Consider the following 18,659-nt stretch of genomic DNA (forward strand, 5'->3'; position numbering starts at 1 on the left):
TCAGCTTCACAAAACCCTACAAAGTCCGGCTATATAAAACAGGAAAAGGGTTGGGGATATAGCTCAGTTGGTGGAGTGCTTGCCTTGTAAGCACAAGGCCCTGGGTTCAAATCCCCACCACTGGGGGAAAAAAAAAAAAAACAGGAAAAATGATGTGCTTTATTGTTATATTTACTTTACAAATTTATATTTTTTAACAATTACTTGGTTCAAAGGTCACAAAGATGAATTAAAAAATAATGAGGTTTTGATGAACACAAATACTTGAAATCTGAAATTATGAATGACAATCAGTGTTTTAGCTTCCAGTTTGTTTCTGTGTTTTTGTTTTTGTTACCTACTGTAGAGAAAATCCTGATTTATACAGATGAATATTTTGTAATAGCTCACTTTGCAATCTTAGAAAACTCCAAGTTCCTTGAAAAAGAAGTCGAAATTTTTGTTTTGAGAATGATTCGTGAAAGCTTGTGTCCACTTGAAAAACCTGTACACACAGAGAGGTTGACAGCAGCTTTATTCATAACTGACAAAATTTGAAACTACCATGATGTCTTTCTGTAGGTAAGTGGATAAGTTAACTGTACACCAGACTATGGAATATTATTCTGTGCTGAAAAGAAATAAGCTATCAAGTTATGAAAAGACATGGAGGAAACTTAAATGCACATTTCTAAGTATAAGAAGCCAGTCTGAAAAGGTGACATATTGCAAAATTCTAACTATATGATATTTATAGAAAAGGAAAACTCCGGATTTAGTTAAAAGATTAGTGGTTGCCAGGGATTGGGAAAGGAAGGGGTAAATAGGCACAGTGCAGAGGATTTTCAGAATAGTGAAACTTCTGTAGGATTCTACAACGATGGGTACATGTTATTGTATTTTTGTCAAACCCCATGAATGTACAACACAAAGAGTGAACCCTACTGTAAACTATGAACTTTGGGTGTTAATGATGTGTCAATGTAATTCACCAGTTGTAACAAAAGTACCACTCAGATGTAAGACTCTGATGTGGGGGGAAGTTATGCATATGTGTGATGGGGGATTTATGGGAGGTCTCCATAATTTCTGCTCAGTTTTGCTGTGAACCTAAAACTGCTCTAAAATTTTTTGTTCATTTAAATAATGCAGTTAATCATTAAAAATCAGAAAAATAGAGCTTCACTAATAAGATTTATAAGGGATGTAAATTCTTTATCATAGATATAAACTCAGAGAAGTAACAATCAAAACTTATGATTCATCCTGATTCTATTTATAATGTGACATTATTTCTGTACAACCAGTTACATGTTCACTTGTTATTGTGAAATTGGCTCTGATACCATGCTGGAGATATGCATGGAGCACATGATTCCAAGCCTTACCCAACACTTAATTGGGAACAGTACACATGTGTACTCTGTTGCAGAATTTTATGTGAGTGATGTGCATGGGCTTGGATATTCTAATCAAGGACACATCTAAGATAAAAATGCCCAGGGGTGAAAAGATTTATTCCAAGGTCCCTTCAAAAGTGAATCAATTTGACAGCCTACCTGTACATGTGATAGTGACGTCTAATATATAAAAAGTTGCAACGTGACAAGTTTACAAGTGTCTGTTGTCTTAACACATCATACATATGTATATATGTGTGCATATATATGTATATGATATATTTATAAATAAAGTCAAGTACTAATGGAATCTAACACACCTCCACTGGGGAGAAATTTGATTCTTGTTATTGAAATCAGACTGTGCTATTTAAGAGTTTCACACAATGTATGATTGAGCGTATATCTGTTTTAATTCTGATATCCTCTTTCTTTTCCAAAACAGTGAATCATTCTGTATTGCACAGCTGGCATAAATATGTCATTTTTTTAAGCCTTCGTAATCATAATGGTGTTTCATGTTTAGCTTTAATCCATCTGAAGTTTATGCCAGCATATGGTGTTACGTAGGGATCAAAGACAAACCTTAATTCAACTGAATGTTGTTGCTGTTCCACCATTTATTAAAAAGTGATTCCTCTTCATGCTATTAATTTTGATGTGCCACATACATAATTCATACAGTTTGAGTTCATTTTCTGGTATCACTGATACAATTGATTTTACAAAACTTTGAAACACCAATGACTCAGTAATTGCTAATTTGCCAATAAATTCAAATTCTGTAGGAAGAATCTGATAGTTACCTTCAAAGATTGGGTTTTCAACAAAATTTGACATGTATTTCTTTTTAAAAATTCTTTAATTTTTTTATTTGTTCTAATTAGTTATACATGGCAGTAGAATGCATTTTAACATATCATACATAAATGGAGTATGACTTCTCATTCTTCTGGTTGTACATGATGTGGAATTAGACTGGTCATGACATGTATTTCTTTGCTGTATTTATGATTCTTATTTTGCAACTGATTATGTTTTTAGTATTTATTTGCACTTGGTTGCATTTTAGAACTATTCTAGATGAGAATTAAGGTGGGAGAAGGGTAGAAGGTAGTTTTTTGGTGTGTGTACCCCTGTCTTCTGTCATATTGGAGCTGTAATACTGAGCTGCATCCCAGTCCTTTTTATTTTGAGAGAGGGTTGCCCAGACTGGCTTCAAACTTGTGATACTCCTTCCTTTTCCTCCCTGGTAGCTGGGATTATAGGCATTCACGATCATGCTAGCTTTTAAAGAATTACCTAGTTCCATTAGATTTTTAAAAATATGCATAACAATTCAGATAACAAATGAGGCTGGGTGTGGTGGTATACACTTGTAGTCCCAGCTCCTTAGGAGGCTGAGGGAGGAGGATCACTTGAGCCCCAAAGTTTGTGACCAACCTGGGAAACCATAGATATGCTTCCAATATTAATTTTGACTTTTCTAGAATTCCAGTCATATGGCATGTACTCTTTTGTGTCTGACATTTTTCTCTTCTTATGTTTTTGAAATAATCTCATGTTGCAGCATTTTTCGGTAGTTTGTTGTAGTGCTGGGTAGTGTTCCATTGTATGTATACATCACAATGCATTTATTTTGACTTATTGATGAACATTTGAGCTATTTTCAGGAATAGAGTCTATGAATATTTGTACACAAGTCTTTGTGAGGATATGTATTTTCATTTCCATTGGGAAAACACATCTCAAAATACCCGAGCTATTTTAATTTGTGGAGGTAACTGGGTGACAACACGCAGAAACCAATGCCACTGAATGAAAATATTTATTACATTCTCAAAAGAAGCGGGGCACCATGCTGCACAAGGCTATGCAGGGAAGCACCAAGATTTGGTCAGGAGGCAGAGGCTGGAGTGAGGGGGAAGCTAAGCTAGAGTTTTTATTAGGGTTTTAGTGGAAAGGCAAGGCTTAGAAGAATAATGGCTTAGGATGACTTGTCTGAATTTTGGTGGGCTTTGGGTTACAGGGGTGGTCTCTTTCCTGGTCCTGGATGATTTAGGGGAGGGAAATCTTGGCTTGCTATGTGAGAGTTAAATGAAGAGGTGGTTCAGAGTTTGGGCTCTGGACTTTGGGGGAGATGTGAGCATCTTTGCTATTAGTTTGGCCCTATAAATAACGGATGCCAAACAGACAAATATAAATTCTAAGAAAACAGAATAATTCAGGAATGGAATCACTGAGCCATAACACATAACACATAACACATAAACACATAAAGCATGTGTTTAACTTTATAAGAAATTAGTAACTGTTTTCCAAGGGTTTGTATCAATTTACATTCCCATCAACCATGTAGGAGAGTTCTAGTTGCTGCACATCTTCCCTAACACTTAGTATTTTCAGTCTTAAATTTTAGACATTGTCATGAGTATGTAGTGGAATGTCATTGTGATTTTAATTTGAATTTCCATAAAAACTAATGGTGAACATTTTCATGTTGCTATTCGTCATTCATAAATCTTTTGGGAAACTCTTGTGAAGCATCTGTTCAAATATTTTCTCCATTTTGTGAATTTGTCTTCTCATTGTATTGCAAGAGCACTTTTTGTATTACAAATACAAGTCCTTTATCAGTTATGTACATTACTATTGTCTCCCAACCTGCTACTGCTTGCCCACTCATCTTCTTAATGGCATTTTCTGGAGAGATGAATTTTTAAATGTTGGTGAAGTCCAATTTAACAATTTTGGGGGTTCTTTTTTTTAAATTGTGGTGGTAAGGCAGGAAGATAGATCTCTTATAGGCAGCCAGGATAAGGACCTTGGAGAAGGAAAGTAGGAGGGGGACATCATGCCAACCTGAAAGGAGACATCGGTTCTGGAGGATGTCCCGTGACTTGCTACTTCCTGTCAGCTTTAATCACAATGACTTCTGCTTCTCACACCTTCAACCACAGCAGCTCTTCTCTAGTGACCCTTTCCCTTACCTCTAGTAGCAGCCAAGGGCAAAGACCCCTACCTGAAGCACTTCCTTTCCCCAACCAACGTGTCAAACCACAAAGTTGAACCTGTCCTATTAATTATGTAAATAAGGGGTTGAAAATATGCACTTCTGATTGACTTATTAAACTCAGAGCTTAAAGAGCTTGATTGTTCTATGCCAGTATCCCTCATCCCGCCAATCACCTGCACTGGGCCTCACCTGCCAAGGGGCTCCCAGAGAGGGATGCAAATGGGTGTCTGTTGTCCAGTGGTTTTTAAAGGCGTATCATGAATTCTCCCTTAACCTGTCTGGAATTTATATCAGAAGTTATCTCAATCCCATCACAACCTCTAGTTTGGGGCTGTAGATCAGGAAGGTAAGGGTGCTAGGCTCCTTCCAACTAAGGGGAGCCCTACTCTGGCTCTATCTTCTCTGATTTTCCCTTTTACTCTGAACAACTCTCTAGTCAGAAAAACTCTTCATTTCTCCTGAGGAGGTGGGAGACCTTTTCACCATATCCTGAATTCTCTCTCCAATGGCTTTTAGTGAAGCTCTCTGCTGATACAGCCAAACTTTGCTCTTAATCTATAAAAGGAAAACTCTGGCTCTTTAAAAACACTTTTTTTTTTTAAATCTCAGAAAACTTAGAATGTAAGATTTTTGTCTATTTTGATACTCTAAGAGGAGAACATGTGGTGTATTCTAAGGAGGTCTGTCCATCCCCATGAATTAATGAAATTTATAGATTAAACAGGGGGAGATACTGGGCAACATGATTTTGGGAATATACAAACCATGCTAGTCAAGGATTTCTCTTCTGGCAGTATGGACAATAAGATTCCTTGAGCAACCTCCTGGCAAGTGCAGAAAACAACTACGTGTGCTGAATAAAATGCAAAACAACATCTTTAAAGAATGTGTTGATGGAACTTTCCAGAAAGCAATGGATATTCACAGGCCAAAAACTGAAATTTGGAGTCTAGAAACTTAAAGTCATTCAAGTTTTAGGATTTTGGTTTGAGGGCACTTGCCAGACTGAGTGAACACTTCGGCAGGCTTGCCCATGCTTGGGGATTTGACATGTAGCAGGAGACCTGCACACTGGAGTTTCTTCCCTGTTTCTCTGTCACGGTTCTCTGCAGAGCAACACTGGCATCAACTGGGTACTTGTCAGAAATATAGAATCTTGGACTCCACAGACTGATTGAATTCAAACTGCACTTTTACTAGATCCTAAAAGGTCAGGAAGCGAGCAGAATTTCCAACTGACAGCTTGAAAAATGTCCACCAGATGGCAGACGCGCAGCAGGCAACAGGTAGCTAGAGCCTCTTAAAGCCTCCCTGTGAAGTCATCCGTCCTATCAGTGGCATTAGAAGTTTGGGGTGGTTTGTTGCTCATGAACTTGGGAGAGAAGGCCCACAGGAGACCCCTAATGCAAGTGCAGCAGGTAGTGGATACAAGCCATGAATTCCTCCTATCTGGGCATTCCCCATTTGTTTCCCCAGGTTTGTATGGTAAGTGAACTGGCTACACACTCTTATTTTATAGTCAAAGAAATTATGGCCCAGAGAGGGAAAGAGAGATTAGCGCAGTGCTTAGCAATTGAAAATAGTGTTGGCTCCACAACTAGAGGGCAGGTGAATGGCTGCCCGTCCTGGACCAAGAGTTCCTCTGTAAGGGCAGCGCAGCCAGGGTCAGCCAGCTACCTGAGTACCCTCCCTCCTCTCTTCTCCAGGTTGCTCTTTGAACGGTTCTCTTGTTTCCCCCACCCCCCGGGGAGTTTGAAGCAGCTATTGTGATAATTCGATTTGGATTGTCAATGGGCTTTCCAGGATACTCAGGATCCCAGACTGAACCCCTAAAGGGACAAAGCATTAGTCTTAATGAGAAATGAGCAGGACCAGCTCTGGTCCCCAGGTGTCCCCTGAGAATCCTGATGGTCTGAAGTCTACATAGCCAGCACTAACTGAGAGCCACGATTCTTTTTTCTTTTTTTATTAGAGTCTTATAATTATACACAGTATTTAGGTTCATCTTGACAAAATCATACATGCAAGGAATTTGATTTCAATCTTCACTACCCCCACCTTTTCCTTCCATCCTTCATTCCCCTATTCTCCCTTCTCTACTCTACTAACCTCCCTTTCTTCTATATATGCGTACTGATGAAATTCCCTTTGGTACCTTTGAATATGAATATAATATGATTTTGTTAAGTCCATTCCATTTTCCCATCCGTCCTCCCTTACTCTTGCTCCCCTTCTTCTACTCCACTCATCTTCCCTCTATCTTTATGATATCTGATCCCCTCCCCCACTGCCTTCTTTCCTTATTTTGTTCTAGTTTCCACCTATGAGATAAAACATTTGACCCTTGATTTTCTGAGTCTGGTTTATTTCACTTAACATGATTTTCTCCATTTCCATCTATTTACTGGCCAATGGCATTGTTTAATTCTTCTTTATAGATGAGTAAAATGTCATTGTGTATATATGCCACATTTTCTTGATCCATTCATCTATTCACAAGCACCTGGGTTGATTCCATAATTTGACTATTGTGAATTGTGCTGCTGTGAACACAGAAGTGACTACATTGTTATGGTATGCTGATTTTAGATATTTTGGATAAATACCAAGGAGTGGGATTGCTGGGTCTTATGATGGTTCCATTCCTAGTTTTTTTTTTTTTTTTTTTTTTTTGTTGAGGATTCTCCATTGTTCTTGCCCAGGTGGTTGTACTGATTTGCAGTCCCAACAACAATGTAAGAGTGTACCTTGGTCTGGTGTCCTGTGGGAAGGGCTGAAGGAGACGCTCTGGGCTGAGTTTGGCACATGGCAATCCGTGGAGGAACATGCTGCCTCGGCCACCATCATGCCTGGGCACCTCCAGGAAGGCTTGGTCACCAACCCATTCGACCACTTATTTGACAATGAATTGGACCCCATTCCAGGTGCTGAAGGCAGCAGAAAACAAGAATAAAAGAAACCTACTGGGGTGACCTTAGGGGACCTGGGGCCAAGCTCAGGCCATGGCCCAGTCCAACGAGCAAACAACTGCATAGAGTCTCAGAAAGACCCCAAGAACCCGCTGCCCCCAGGTGTTGATGTGGCTGACAAGAAAGAGGACATGCAGCCACCATGGCACTTAAGAAAGAAGGAATAAAGGTTGGAAGAAGACCTGATCAACAACTTCAGGATGAAGGGAAAGTAATTGATAGAAGACCAGAGGGGCGACAACCTCATGAAAGATTTGAAAAGCCACTTTTAGAAAAGGGTGAAGGAGGCGAATTTTCAGTTGATAGATTATTGACCAACCCATTCGAGGTCATGGTGTTCTTGGAGGGGGCTGAGGAGGCTGTGGACATGGACTGGGTCAAGGAGATGGATTTGATTTTCATGGCAAATGTGAATTTGATAGGCATAGTGGAAGTGACAGATCTTCTTTTTCACATAACAGTGGTCTGAAGCTTGAGGATAAATATGGAGTAGTCTCTCACAACTGGGAAACTGTCCAAGATGAATTAACTGACTTGGATCCATCAAATGTGACTGAGGGAACACCTGAAGGTGAAGAACATTCAGTGGCAGACACTGAAAATAAGAAAAATGAAGTTGAAGAGGTTAAGGCAGAGGGTCCAAAAAAGGTGACTTTGGATGAATGGAAGGTTATTCAAAATAAAGACTGTGCAAAAGTAGAATATAAGTTCCGAAAATCAAATGAAGGTGCTGGTGGACAATGGAAGAAGGGATTTGTTCTTCATAAATCAAAGTGTCAAGAGGCTCACTGGGTTATGGAGCATCATTTCCAGAAGCCCGCAAGTGATATGTCTCAGTTGGAGATCAATTTTGGAAACCTACCCAACCAGGTCACGGTGGCAGGGGAGGATGAGGTAGACTTGGGTGTGGTGGACTCCCAAACAGTGGCAGCAGATCTGACAAGTCAAGTACTTCTGCCCCTGATGTGTGACTGACCCAGAACTGGAATGATCCAACTCTGGCTTAACTGGATGCCATAAGACAACCCTGGTTCTTCAAACAGACCCTTCTGTTCAAAGCTTTTGCATGTTTAAGGATCCCAAAGGACTAAGAAATAAAAAATAAATACATTTTTAAAAAGACTGTCATTCATACCATTCACACCTAAAGACTGAATTTTATCTGTCTTGAAAGTGAACTTCTCGCTATACAGAAGTAATAAACACGGTAGTCAGTTTTGTATTTAGAAATGTATTGGTAGCAAGGATGTTTTCATAATTTTCAGAGATTATGAATTTTTCATGAAAACTTTAGTATTGCTGCTTGCAAATATGTATTTCCAAACCTGAAATATAAGTGTGAACGGTGTATACCAGTTTAAAACTTTCACTTCATTTGTGTTTTTTAATTAAGTATTTAGATGTTTCCCCAATTACAAACTCGTTTTAAATATTGGGGGTGGGAGGAAAAGAGTGTACCTTTTCCCCCAGATCCTCACTAGCTTTTATTATTATTTGTGTTCTTGATAATTGCCATTCTGACTGGAGTGAGATGAAATCTTAGTGTAGTTTTGATTTGCATTTTCTTGATTGCTAGAGATGTTGAACAATTTTTTCCATATATTTCTTGACCATTTGTGTTTCTTTGTTTGAGAAATTTTTGCTTAGCTCTTTTTCCCATTTATTGATTGGGCTATTTGTTTTTGCACTGAGGTTTTCTTAAAAATATATATTCTGGATATTAATCTTCTACCAGAGGAATAGTTGGCAAAGATTTTTCTCCCATTCTGTTGCCTCTTTCTTTACTCTCTTAGTCAATTCCTTTGCTGTGCAGGTTTGTAATTTGATGACATCTCACTTACTGATCTTGGTTTTATTTCTTGAGTTCAGGGATCTTGTTGAGGAAGTTGGTGCCTGTCCCTATGTGAAGAGTGTTAGCAGTTATATGGTTTCTGGTCTAATTCTTAAGTCTTTGGCCCATTTTGACTTGACTTTTGTGTAGGGTGAAAGATAGGGATCCAAATTCATTCTTCTATGTAAGGCTATACAATTTGCACAGCACCATTTATTTTAAAGACTGTTTTTTCTCCAACATATTCATTTGGCACCTTTGTGAAATACCAGATGACTGTAAGTATGTGGGTTTGTCTCTGTGTCTTCTATTATATTCCATTGGTCTTCATGTCTATTTTGATACCAGTTTCATGGACAGCCACTGATTCTTGAAGGAACTTTCCTCCCAACCTGTTTAGTTTTGTTCTTTCAGCTATAAGAACAAAGAGTTGCTCAAGCAAGATCAAGTAAATTTTTTCTCTTACTTTTTTCCTAAGAATATGCTTGGATTGATTAGGAGGATCACACAGAATTCAAAACCAGAGGTATTAATAGAGTTGAGGCTATTTGAACTTAAACAATGTGTGCCCGGACTAAAAGAAAATTTTAAAAAATGTTTTGGAGGAAGAGAAAGGTAAGAATAATACTGATTTATATCCTATTGTTAACTATTAGTAGGTATGTTAAATTAGAGCAACCATTATGGAAAACAATATGGATGTACCTCAAATAAATTTAGACGAGAGCTACTGTATGCTCCATCAATCCCACTATTGGGTATATATATCCAAAGGAAAAGCAATCAGTATGTCAAAGAGACATCTGCACTACTGTCAAGATATGGAATCAACCCAAAGGTCTATCAACAGATCAATGCAAAAAGAAAATGCAATAAATGTACACAATGAAATACTATTTAGCCTTAAAAGGGGGGAAATTCTGTCATTTTTGACAACATGGATAAATCTAGAAGACATTGTGCTAAGTGAAATAAGCCAGACACATAAAGAAAAATACTGAATGATCTCATTCATTCTGGAAATTTATAAAGCTGATCTTATATAAGCAGAGATTAGAATGAATGTTCAAGCAAGAAAGAAGATTTGGGAGATGGAGATCAAAGTATAAAGCTTCAACTAAGAAGAACAAAAACGTTCTGTAGGTCTAATATATAGCATGATGACTATAGTCAATAATATTGAATTGTATGCTCTAAATTTGCTAAGAGATGACATCTTAAGTGTACTCATCACATGCACAAATGGTAACTCTGGCAAGATGATGGATATGTTAGCTTGATTATGGTACTCATTTCACCATTCGTATGTGTGCAACATTATGTTTTAGACCTAAAATATATACAATCTTTATTTGTCAATTATACCTCAATAAAGTTGGAAAAATAACCATTAATAAGACTTGTTCTTAACTATAATGTTAACATGGAGAATCAGAAGAAGGTAAAAGCAGAGAAATGACAAAGAAACAACAAAGAGCCCAGACCTGTTTCTCCTTGCTCACCTGGGTTACAACCTCTTTCCTCTTCTTGGCAGATCTCCCACCCCATCTTTCAGTGGTGAGGAAGCTAGGATTAGTGTCAGTTTAATGAATTCTAAGAGCAAGATTCTCACTTAAAGATTTCTATGGAAGGAAATTCTAGAAGATACCCTCTCACTATTCCCATGCACAAAGAGAAGTTAGGTAGAGCTTGACTTTCTCTTTCCCCTCTTCTTCTAGAAAATTCACAGAATATTTTATCAGAAATTCTACATGAAAGGAATCTCTGCCACCATATAGAAATAGGGCATGAACAGATTCTTCAAAGTCCAATTGCTAAGCAATACAAACATATCTTTGAGATTATCTATGACGCAGGACCTAAAATCTGCCCATAGAGCAACAACAAATACATATGTGCAAGTGATTTATGATCACTGTCTCCTATACCTGTCACATAACACATGTAATAAATCCATGAGACCTGGAGTTATGTAAGTAACAGAGGGCAAGGATGCCCTAGGAATTATGATACTGGAAGGCAACTTTTTCAAAGCCCCATTTCTTCATCCCAGTTTCCTACCAGTTGTTCTAGTTCATTTGCCATTGCTATCATAAAAAACTTGAGGTTGGGTACTTTATAAAGGAAAGAGATATATCAATATCACAGTTTTGGAGTGTGAAATTCCAAGATTGGGCAACTTTATCTGTTCGGCTTCTGGTGAGGGCCTCATGGTAGAAGGCATTGCAATAGTCAAAGCGTGTGTGGAAAAGATCACAGGGTAAGATAGGAAGCCAAAGAAATTCAGGGGCCAGACTTCCTCTTTTTATAACAACCCACTCTAGTTAGGGTCCCTAGAGAATGACTCTCATCCAAGGGTGAAATCTCCAATGACCTAATTAACTCTTGCTAGGTCCCAACTCTTAAAAGTTCCATCACCCCTCAACATGGCCACATGGGGTCCAAGCTTCAAACACAGACTTTGGGGGTCACACTTAAACCATATCCCAATGGTAGCTCTATGTATGGGATTAGAGTGAGAATCCCTGCCTTGGAAAAATAGCCCTGCAAGGACCTCAGGTCATCCAATCTAAACTAACTTATAGCTGAAGAGAAGGATAGTTGAGGGTCAGAGAAAGGAGATTCAACTTCTAACCCACTGCCATATTTTCTCATTAGTTCATGTGTGTGTGTGTGTGTGTGTGTGTATGTATGTTTTATTTGCTTGTTTGTTGCTTTGTTTGTTTGTTTCATTGTATGCCTAGCATCATCCCACAAAGGATTTAAGATAACTCCCAGGTGCATTAGAGGTCCCCATATTAAAAATAGATAACTGAGGAAATGGGGTTAAGGAAAATTAAAAGTAGCAAGAATTATAAAATTACAAAGCCAGGAAGGGGTAAGCTGTCCCTCAAAATGCAGACCGTAAAGAGGTCAGTCTCAGTTGCAGAGTTCAGATGTGATATCACACTTGGAGCAGTTTGAACCTCAAGACAAAAATTCAATTGTACAGGGTATGTCCTTTTGTCTTTTCTTTAATCAAATTAAGTGTGACACAAGCCCCTAATGGCCAGACTGATGGGAATTATCAGTTCCCATTAGCAAGGAACATTCTAACTTCCCAGAGATTTTCCCCAAATCAGGAAGCCTTATCCGAGGCCCAGAAAATGATAGACATTTGTGGGTTGCCCACCCAGGATCCATTGTCCTCTACCTTGTTCTAAACAACTCCACATTTTCCTTTGTATAATAGCAATAAGGTTTAGGTGAGATGGATCCTATCTTCAGATTCAGAGGAGGGCCTTGTGTCTAAGTCAGTCTTCATAATCTTATCCCACCTGCCACTGTGCTTGGTTTGTGGTTTACATTAGTCCAATAACAGCAAACCTCAGGACACTTGTTCTCTAACTGGGAACCAATGGTTTCTATCCCATAAGTGAATCAGGATACTGTAGCCCCACAGCTTGCAGAATCATCCAATAATGCAGAGAAGAGTCATCCTGAGAACAAAGTTGATACATGAAAGAAGTGAAGAGTAAAGGGAATTTCAGAGCAAAGGAACTGGAGCCTGATTACACCGAAGACTGGCCCTACTTTTAAATAAATCTACATTATTTTTAAACAGATTTGAGTAGAGTATCTCTTTTGTGCTACTGAAGATCTCCTGCTTGTTGCAGCATCCAGTCTCTTATGCTGTCAAGGCCACTGCTGACCACCCAAGGGTCCAAATCCACAGACTCACAGCCTTTCATATTGTCCCAGAGTCAGTTGGGAACAAGTCTGACTAATCACCAATGTTACTTGTGGAATGGTGGCTGAAGATTATTATAATCCTTTACTTTCTCCAAAATATTTTTCTATTTCTTTCTAGTCTCAGCTTGCCTATGGGAATGTTGGCAGTCCTTATGCTGTGTGTGATGTGGGTAGAAAAGATCGAGAACTGCTTCCTCCCACACATGGGGGTCTGTACCACTGCATTATTGGAGCTGGTGTGGGGAGAGAAGGGTGCAAACATTTCTTTGTGTTTCCTCACAGATAAGTCCCACGTTTCAAGGCAAGACCCCCCTTTTCTTGGCGCTAATACTCAAGAATTCCTGTCATGGTGTTATTATTGGCCGGTAGCACACATTGTGATGGTATGGGTGATGTTTTTCATGTTTTTCTTACCAAACACAGACATCTAGGATAATGCAAAATCATGTACTGTAATAAGCAGTTCTACCCAGGGTACAAATAGTGCACAGCAAGAACCCAATGTCACTAAAACTAGGTTTTATATCTGTCTCTTAATTTTGCACACATCAACAAGTTTTCACAGATATGCACCAGCTTCTGGTGGCAGACAACATAAGATTTTGCAAACATGAAATAGTTACAGTATGATATCACTGAAGTTGTACAAGAAGCCAATAAGTAGCCAGTATCTCCAGAAATGTGAAAGCTCTTTCTTCTATGTTCTTAGAAGCTCCCATTGTTTATGGAACCATTGGAGAAAAAAAGTTTATTTAATTTTAGTCCTGATCCCAAGATCTATAACATAGTCCTTGGAAAAGTCCTTCTTTACTCTGGGTTATCATTTTTTGTAAGCACAATGAGGAGTTTGGAGGTTGTATGTTCTGTCAGTGTTAGATTTGATGACAGTCACTCAGTTAGGTGTTTCTGAGCCACCATATTTTTCACAGCAGCCTTTACATCCTTGTTCCTCAGGCTGTAGATGATGGGGTTCAGCATGGGAGTCACTACCCCATAGAAGAGGGAGATGAGCTTGTCAGCCAGGTCCTGCTTGTCAGCTCCCAGGGGGTCCTTGGACTTGGGCTTCCCATACATGAAGAGGATGGTCCCGTAGAAGACAACCACAACTGTGAGGTGGGCAGAGCAGGTGGAGAAGGCCTTTTTCCTCCCCTCAGCAGAGGGGATCCTCAGGATGGTGGCAAGGATGAACACATAGGAGATGAAAATGAATAGAACTGGCATTGCCAGGAAGATCACATTGGCCACCACCATGCTGATCACATTGATGGAGATGTCAGCACAGGCCAACTTCAGGACAGCCAGGATCTCACAGGTGAAGTGGTTGATGACATTGTCCCCACAGAAAGGCAGGCGCATTGCTAAGGATGTCTGTACTATTGAATTGGTGATACCAGCTGCCCAGGAGCCTGCAGCCATGGGCACATAGACAGCCTTGCTCATGACCACAGGGTACCTAAGGGGGTTGCAGATGGCCACATAGCGATCAAAGGCCATCATGCTCAGGAGCACACACTCTGTGGCTCCCATGGCAAAGGAGAGAAACATCTGCACAGCACATGCGGAGAAAGAGATGGTCTTCCTGGGGGTGAGGAAGCTGTCAAGAATGAGGGGGACTGAGGAGGTCGTGTAGCAGATGTCCAGGAAGGAGAGGTTCCCCAGGAAGAAGTACATGGGTGTGTGCAGGTGGGAGTCAAGGATGGTCACCAAGATGAGGATGCCATTGCCCAGCAGGATCATCAGGTACATCAGCAGGATGAGCACAAAGAATGTTTTCTCCAGTTTGGGGTGGGCTGACAGGCCCAGGAGAATGAAGCCCATCACTGGTGAGGTCTCATTGGATATGTCCATGGTGTATCTGTTCTGAAACCTACAGGAACCCAGAAGGTCAATATCAGTATTCTCTTACTCTACAGTACCTAGGTAGACAGGCAAAAAACTTTATCCTCCCAAGCAACTGGAGAATAGCTTTGAATGGGTCCATCCCAATGGAGTTCTAAGAATAATACAGTGGCCATTACTATTTCTCTTCAGCTTCCAGTAAGAACCAACAAAGTAATTTGGACTAACCTTCCTGCAAAAGAAAATTAGAAGAGAGATAGTAAGACAATGAGAAATCATAGGGCCATGATTCTGGAAAAAGCAGGGACTCAGAGAAGTCAGCCTGACCCTTAAAGCTGTGTTTCATTTGGGGCATTTGCAGCTTTTGGACAAGGCCACTGTGACAACATTAAGCTCTACTGACAGCCTTGTGGAGATGGGGAGCGGTTTTTAAAGTGCAAGTCACATATTTCAGGGCCATTACCAAAGTTCCCTCTCTTTGAGGGAACCATATAATAAGGGTGGCATCATAAAAATAAAGCAAATCAGAAGGAAAGAAGATTTGTAAGTGCTGTAGTTTAACCTCAAATCTTTTGCAGCCCTGATATTTGATTGAGGTGGTTGCAGATTTTGTGCTCCCAAATACCTAACAGAAGCAAACAAATCCACTCAGAAGAAAGATACCATCACCCCAGTCTTGAAAACATTTCCACAAATAATTTCGCAAATGCAACTGCTGGCACACATTAAAAAAGAATAAGTCATACAAGGAGACAAGACAACATAAGTGAAAACCAACAGAAATGAACAAAAACCTCAGAAAATAAAGCAGCCCTTTCCTTGGGGCACATGGGAGTCACGAGGACATTTCTGGTGACACCAGCTTTGAGAATCACCCCAGATCACCTTGATGTCACAGTGCAAAGGTCTTAACATTCTATTGATCCTTTTGTACATTTGAGACTGTGAGGGGGGCCCCTTGTACACTGTGCCCAAGTTGAATCAAAGTTATTGCAGAATCTTCTCTCTTGCCTTCATTCTTGATCTGCCTGACCAGAGGCAATCAATGCCTTGTTTCTGAGACTGTCTGCAGAGGCCTGGTCCTGTTCCGGTAACTCTTCTTTTTTGGGACCAGGGTAACTCTGGTAACTCTCCTTTGAATTTTAAGTGCTCCTAAAATGAGGATTTGTTCTAGACTAGTAAAAAACTTGTTTGTTTGCAACTTTGAGGGTTTGGGGTTTTGCTTTTATTTGCTCTGTATCTAAAATATGCATGAACTTCCTGTAAGAGTTGTGATCCAGCACCTTCCTCAATTATTGCAGCAGCACTTCATGCCTAGGAAGTTCTAAGACACTATTTGGTTTATTGTCTCCTTCATTTCAAGGATTTCCGGTTTTTTTTTTTGAGAATCTCTATCTCTTTGTTGAAATGATCTTTTGCTTCCTGCAGGTGCTTTTTCAGCTTATTGGTATTATCATTCATTGCCTGCATTTGCTCTCTTATCTCATCCTTTGCTTCGCGAATCATCTTAATCATGTATAATCTGAAGTCCTTTTCTGACATTTCTTCTAACATACTGTCATCGGATTCTATTACTATAGAATCTAGATTTGTTTGGATCAGTTTTTTCATGTTGTTCTTGTGTCTTCCCCTCTAGCAGTGCAGATCTGGGGTATTGCAGATTTCCCCCTATAGGCTTATAGCGGCCCTATAGGTTTCCAAAACCCTTTCTTTAAGAGGAGATCAATACTAGCAGTGCCCAAATCAGACACTATGCCATCCTAGACCAAATAGCCCCTATGGGGACAATAACAAAATTGTCATAATAAACAAAATGACTTCAAATATTATCTTCGGTAAAACAAACAGGTTTGCAATAAGGTCTGCAGTTTCTAATGGAGGACAAAGAGGATGCAGAGGGATGTAGAATGTGGCTGTTAATGGAATAAGAAAAGAATTTATAGAAGTTCTAGAAAATAGAAAGGGTGAGAGTGTAATCAAAAGAAATCGGATGTTAGCATGCAAAAAAGGGAGAAAGAGACTCTGAGGGAACAGGTAAACAAAAGGAAAAGAAAGCAAGAAAAGTAAAGAAATAAAAACTTAAATTTTTTTAAAAAGGAGAAAAAAGAAAATCTACTGTATAACAGTCATATAGTAATGAAACCTCCCAGTGTTCAGTAGCCTGATGCATGAGAGGTACCTGACAATGAGCTTCAAGCCTCCAGCAGGCGTCGCAGGATGGGATTTGCCCCACCCAAAGATCGGAGCTATGGCTTCCAGGATTATCCAAGATGGCCGCTCTGGCTTTGAAATGTGTTGGCAAATGGGGAGCTGCGGCTCAGGGTGTGGACATGGTCAGCTGGAGGTCCTGGAGACGGGATGCAGTTGGTCCGGCAGGGGTCCTGGAGGTCCGGTGTATTTGATGTGGTTGTGGGATCCTGGATGCTGGGTGCAATCAGTCGGTCTGGGGTCCCGGTGATAGGGCGCAGTCAGTTGGTCTGGGGGTCCTGGCAGCAGGGAGCAGTCAGTCGATGTGAGGGCCCCAGAGGCAGGGAGTGATCGGTTGGGCCGAGGGATCCTGGAGACAGGGCTCAGTCAGTCCGGCCAGGGGTCCTACGGGGCCTGGCTGTTGTCTCAAAATGGCAGCAGCCACGTGTAATCAAACCTGCAGGTACTGTGACAGTGAACTTCCAGGCAGCAGCAGGCAGCTGGTGCTCCATTGGCGGTTGGCGATCAGTTTGCTGACTGTTGTAGGACGATCAGGAGGTGAACCTCGAGCGTTGGGTGATGGATAGGAGTAAGGCAGGCGATGGACAGGTGAGAGGCAGGCAAATGGCGGATGATAGACGCCTGAAAGTGAGCAATCTGCTCTCAAAAAAGGCGTCGATATGCTGGCAGACTGCAGGTCATCACAGCAGACAAATGGGTAAACACCAGGGGATCGATAAGCAGCAAAAACTGCCTCACCGAGAAACAGATATCCTCTGCTTGAAGCCGGCGTTACGGAGCGACAAGGAACACAGCCTCCCTCTAGTCCGCCATCTTGGATCTCCCCTAAGACACTTTCATGTTGGTACTTCGCACATAGTAGCTATGACCATGTCAGTGCCATAATAATTCAATCCAGGTTAACAGACATTTATTGGACATCTACCATGGGCTGCTCTTAATTCTAGATACTGGGAACACTACCATGAAAAACACAGCCCCTGACCTTAAAGAGCTCAAAATCTAGTAGGGAAATAGCCATGGAAACAAATAATTACTGAAGCACCATCATCATTTCAATGATAATTGTCACCCTAAGGCTCACAATGAACATTGGGTCTATTTAGCAATTTGCTCCTTTGCCAACGTAGAAAGTTCCTTATGGCATTTTCTGATAGATCTGGAACCTATCTGAGTGATATAGGGCTCTTCACCTCTCTGCAAGGCTCAATTCATTTTGTAGTGGTTGCTCTTTGTTATCTAGTTGAAATTCATCTTCTTGCAACTTCTACTGGTTCTGTCATCTGAAGCCCCCATAGATAGTTAATCCCTCTGCTACAAGGCAGCTTTCCAAGTATCCAGGCATAGTTTAGCTTCAGCATAAACAAGAAGCAATCTCCCCTTTTTGTTCTAAGACTTTAAAAAGTAGCTATACCTCTTCAAGGCAAATGTGTCATTCTGCAAATGACCAAAAAGGCTGATATTGAGAATGGTCCCCAAGCTTGAAGAGAGCCCAGGTGCCTGGAACACATTCCTCTGTAATATTTGGACTGGAGCAGGAACCTGGGTCATGTGAAGAAAATATTTCCTCTATGTTATTATCTTCAGATCCAGAGATGCAGCTGATAAGTAATGTCAGACTTTGGACTTTACAAAATGAGAAAGAGCCCAACAGTTTTCATCAGGAAGGGACAACTGTAGGGTCC

General features: G+C 40.3%; 2 protein-coding genes and 1 pseudogene across 2 annotated transcripts in view; 1 reads left to right on the plus strand and 2 right to left on the minus strand.

Moving 5' to 3' along the window:
* Reck (reversion inducing cysteine rich protein with kazal motifs) overlaps positions 1 to 7,239 on the minus strand; it is a 98,036-nt gene extending 90,797 nt beyond the window's left edge. The window contains exon 1 of the mRNA XM_047523994.1: positions 7,143 to 7,239. Within this exon, the coding sequence (XP_047379950.1) occupies positions 7,143 to 7,239 (97 nt within the window). The remainder of the gene's footprint in view (positions 1 to 7,142) is intronic.
* A 1-nt stretch (position 7,240) lies between these two features.
* LOC124964076 (plasminogen activator inhibitor 1 RNA-binding protein-like) lies at positions 7,241 to 8,335 on the plus strand (annotated as a pseudogene).
* A 5,480-nt stretch (positions 8,336 to 13,815) lies between these two features.
* Positions 13,816 to 14,775, minus strand: LOC124964567 (olfactory receptor 13C7-like). Its single transcript, XM_047525023.1, has one exon. The coding sequence runs from the start codon at positions 14,773 to 14,775 to the stop codon at positions 13,816 to 13,818; it is 960 nt and encodes a 319-aa protein (XP_047380979.1).
* Between the last annotated feature and the right edge of the window lie 3,884 nt (positions 14,776 to 18,659).

This window comes from Sciurus carolinensis, chromosome 14 (assembly GCF_902686445.1).
Source record: "Sciurus carolinensis chromosome 14, mSciCar1.2, whole genome shotgun sequence".
NCBI lineage: Eukaryota > Metazoa > Chordata > Mammalia > Rodentia > Sciuridae > Sciurus > Sciurus carolinensis.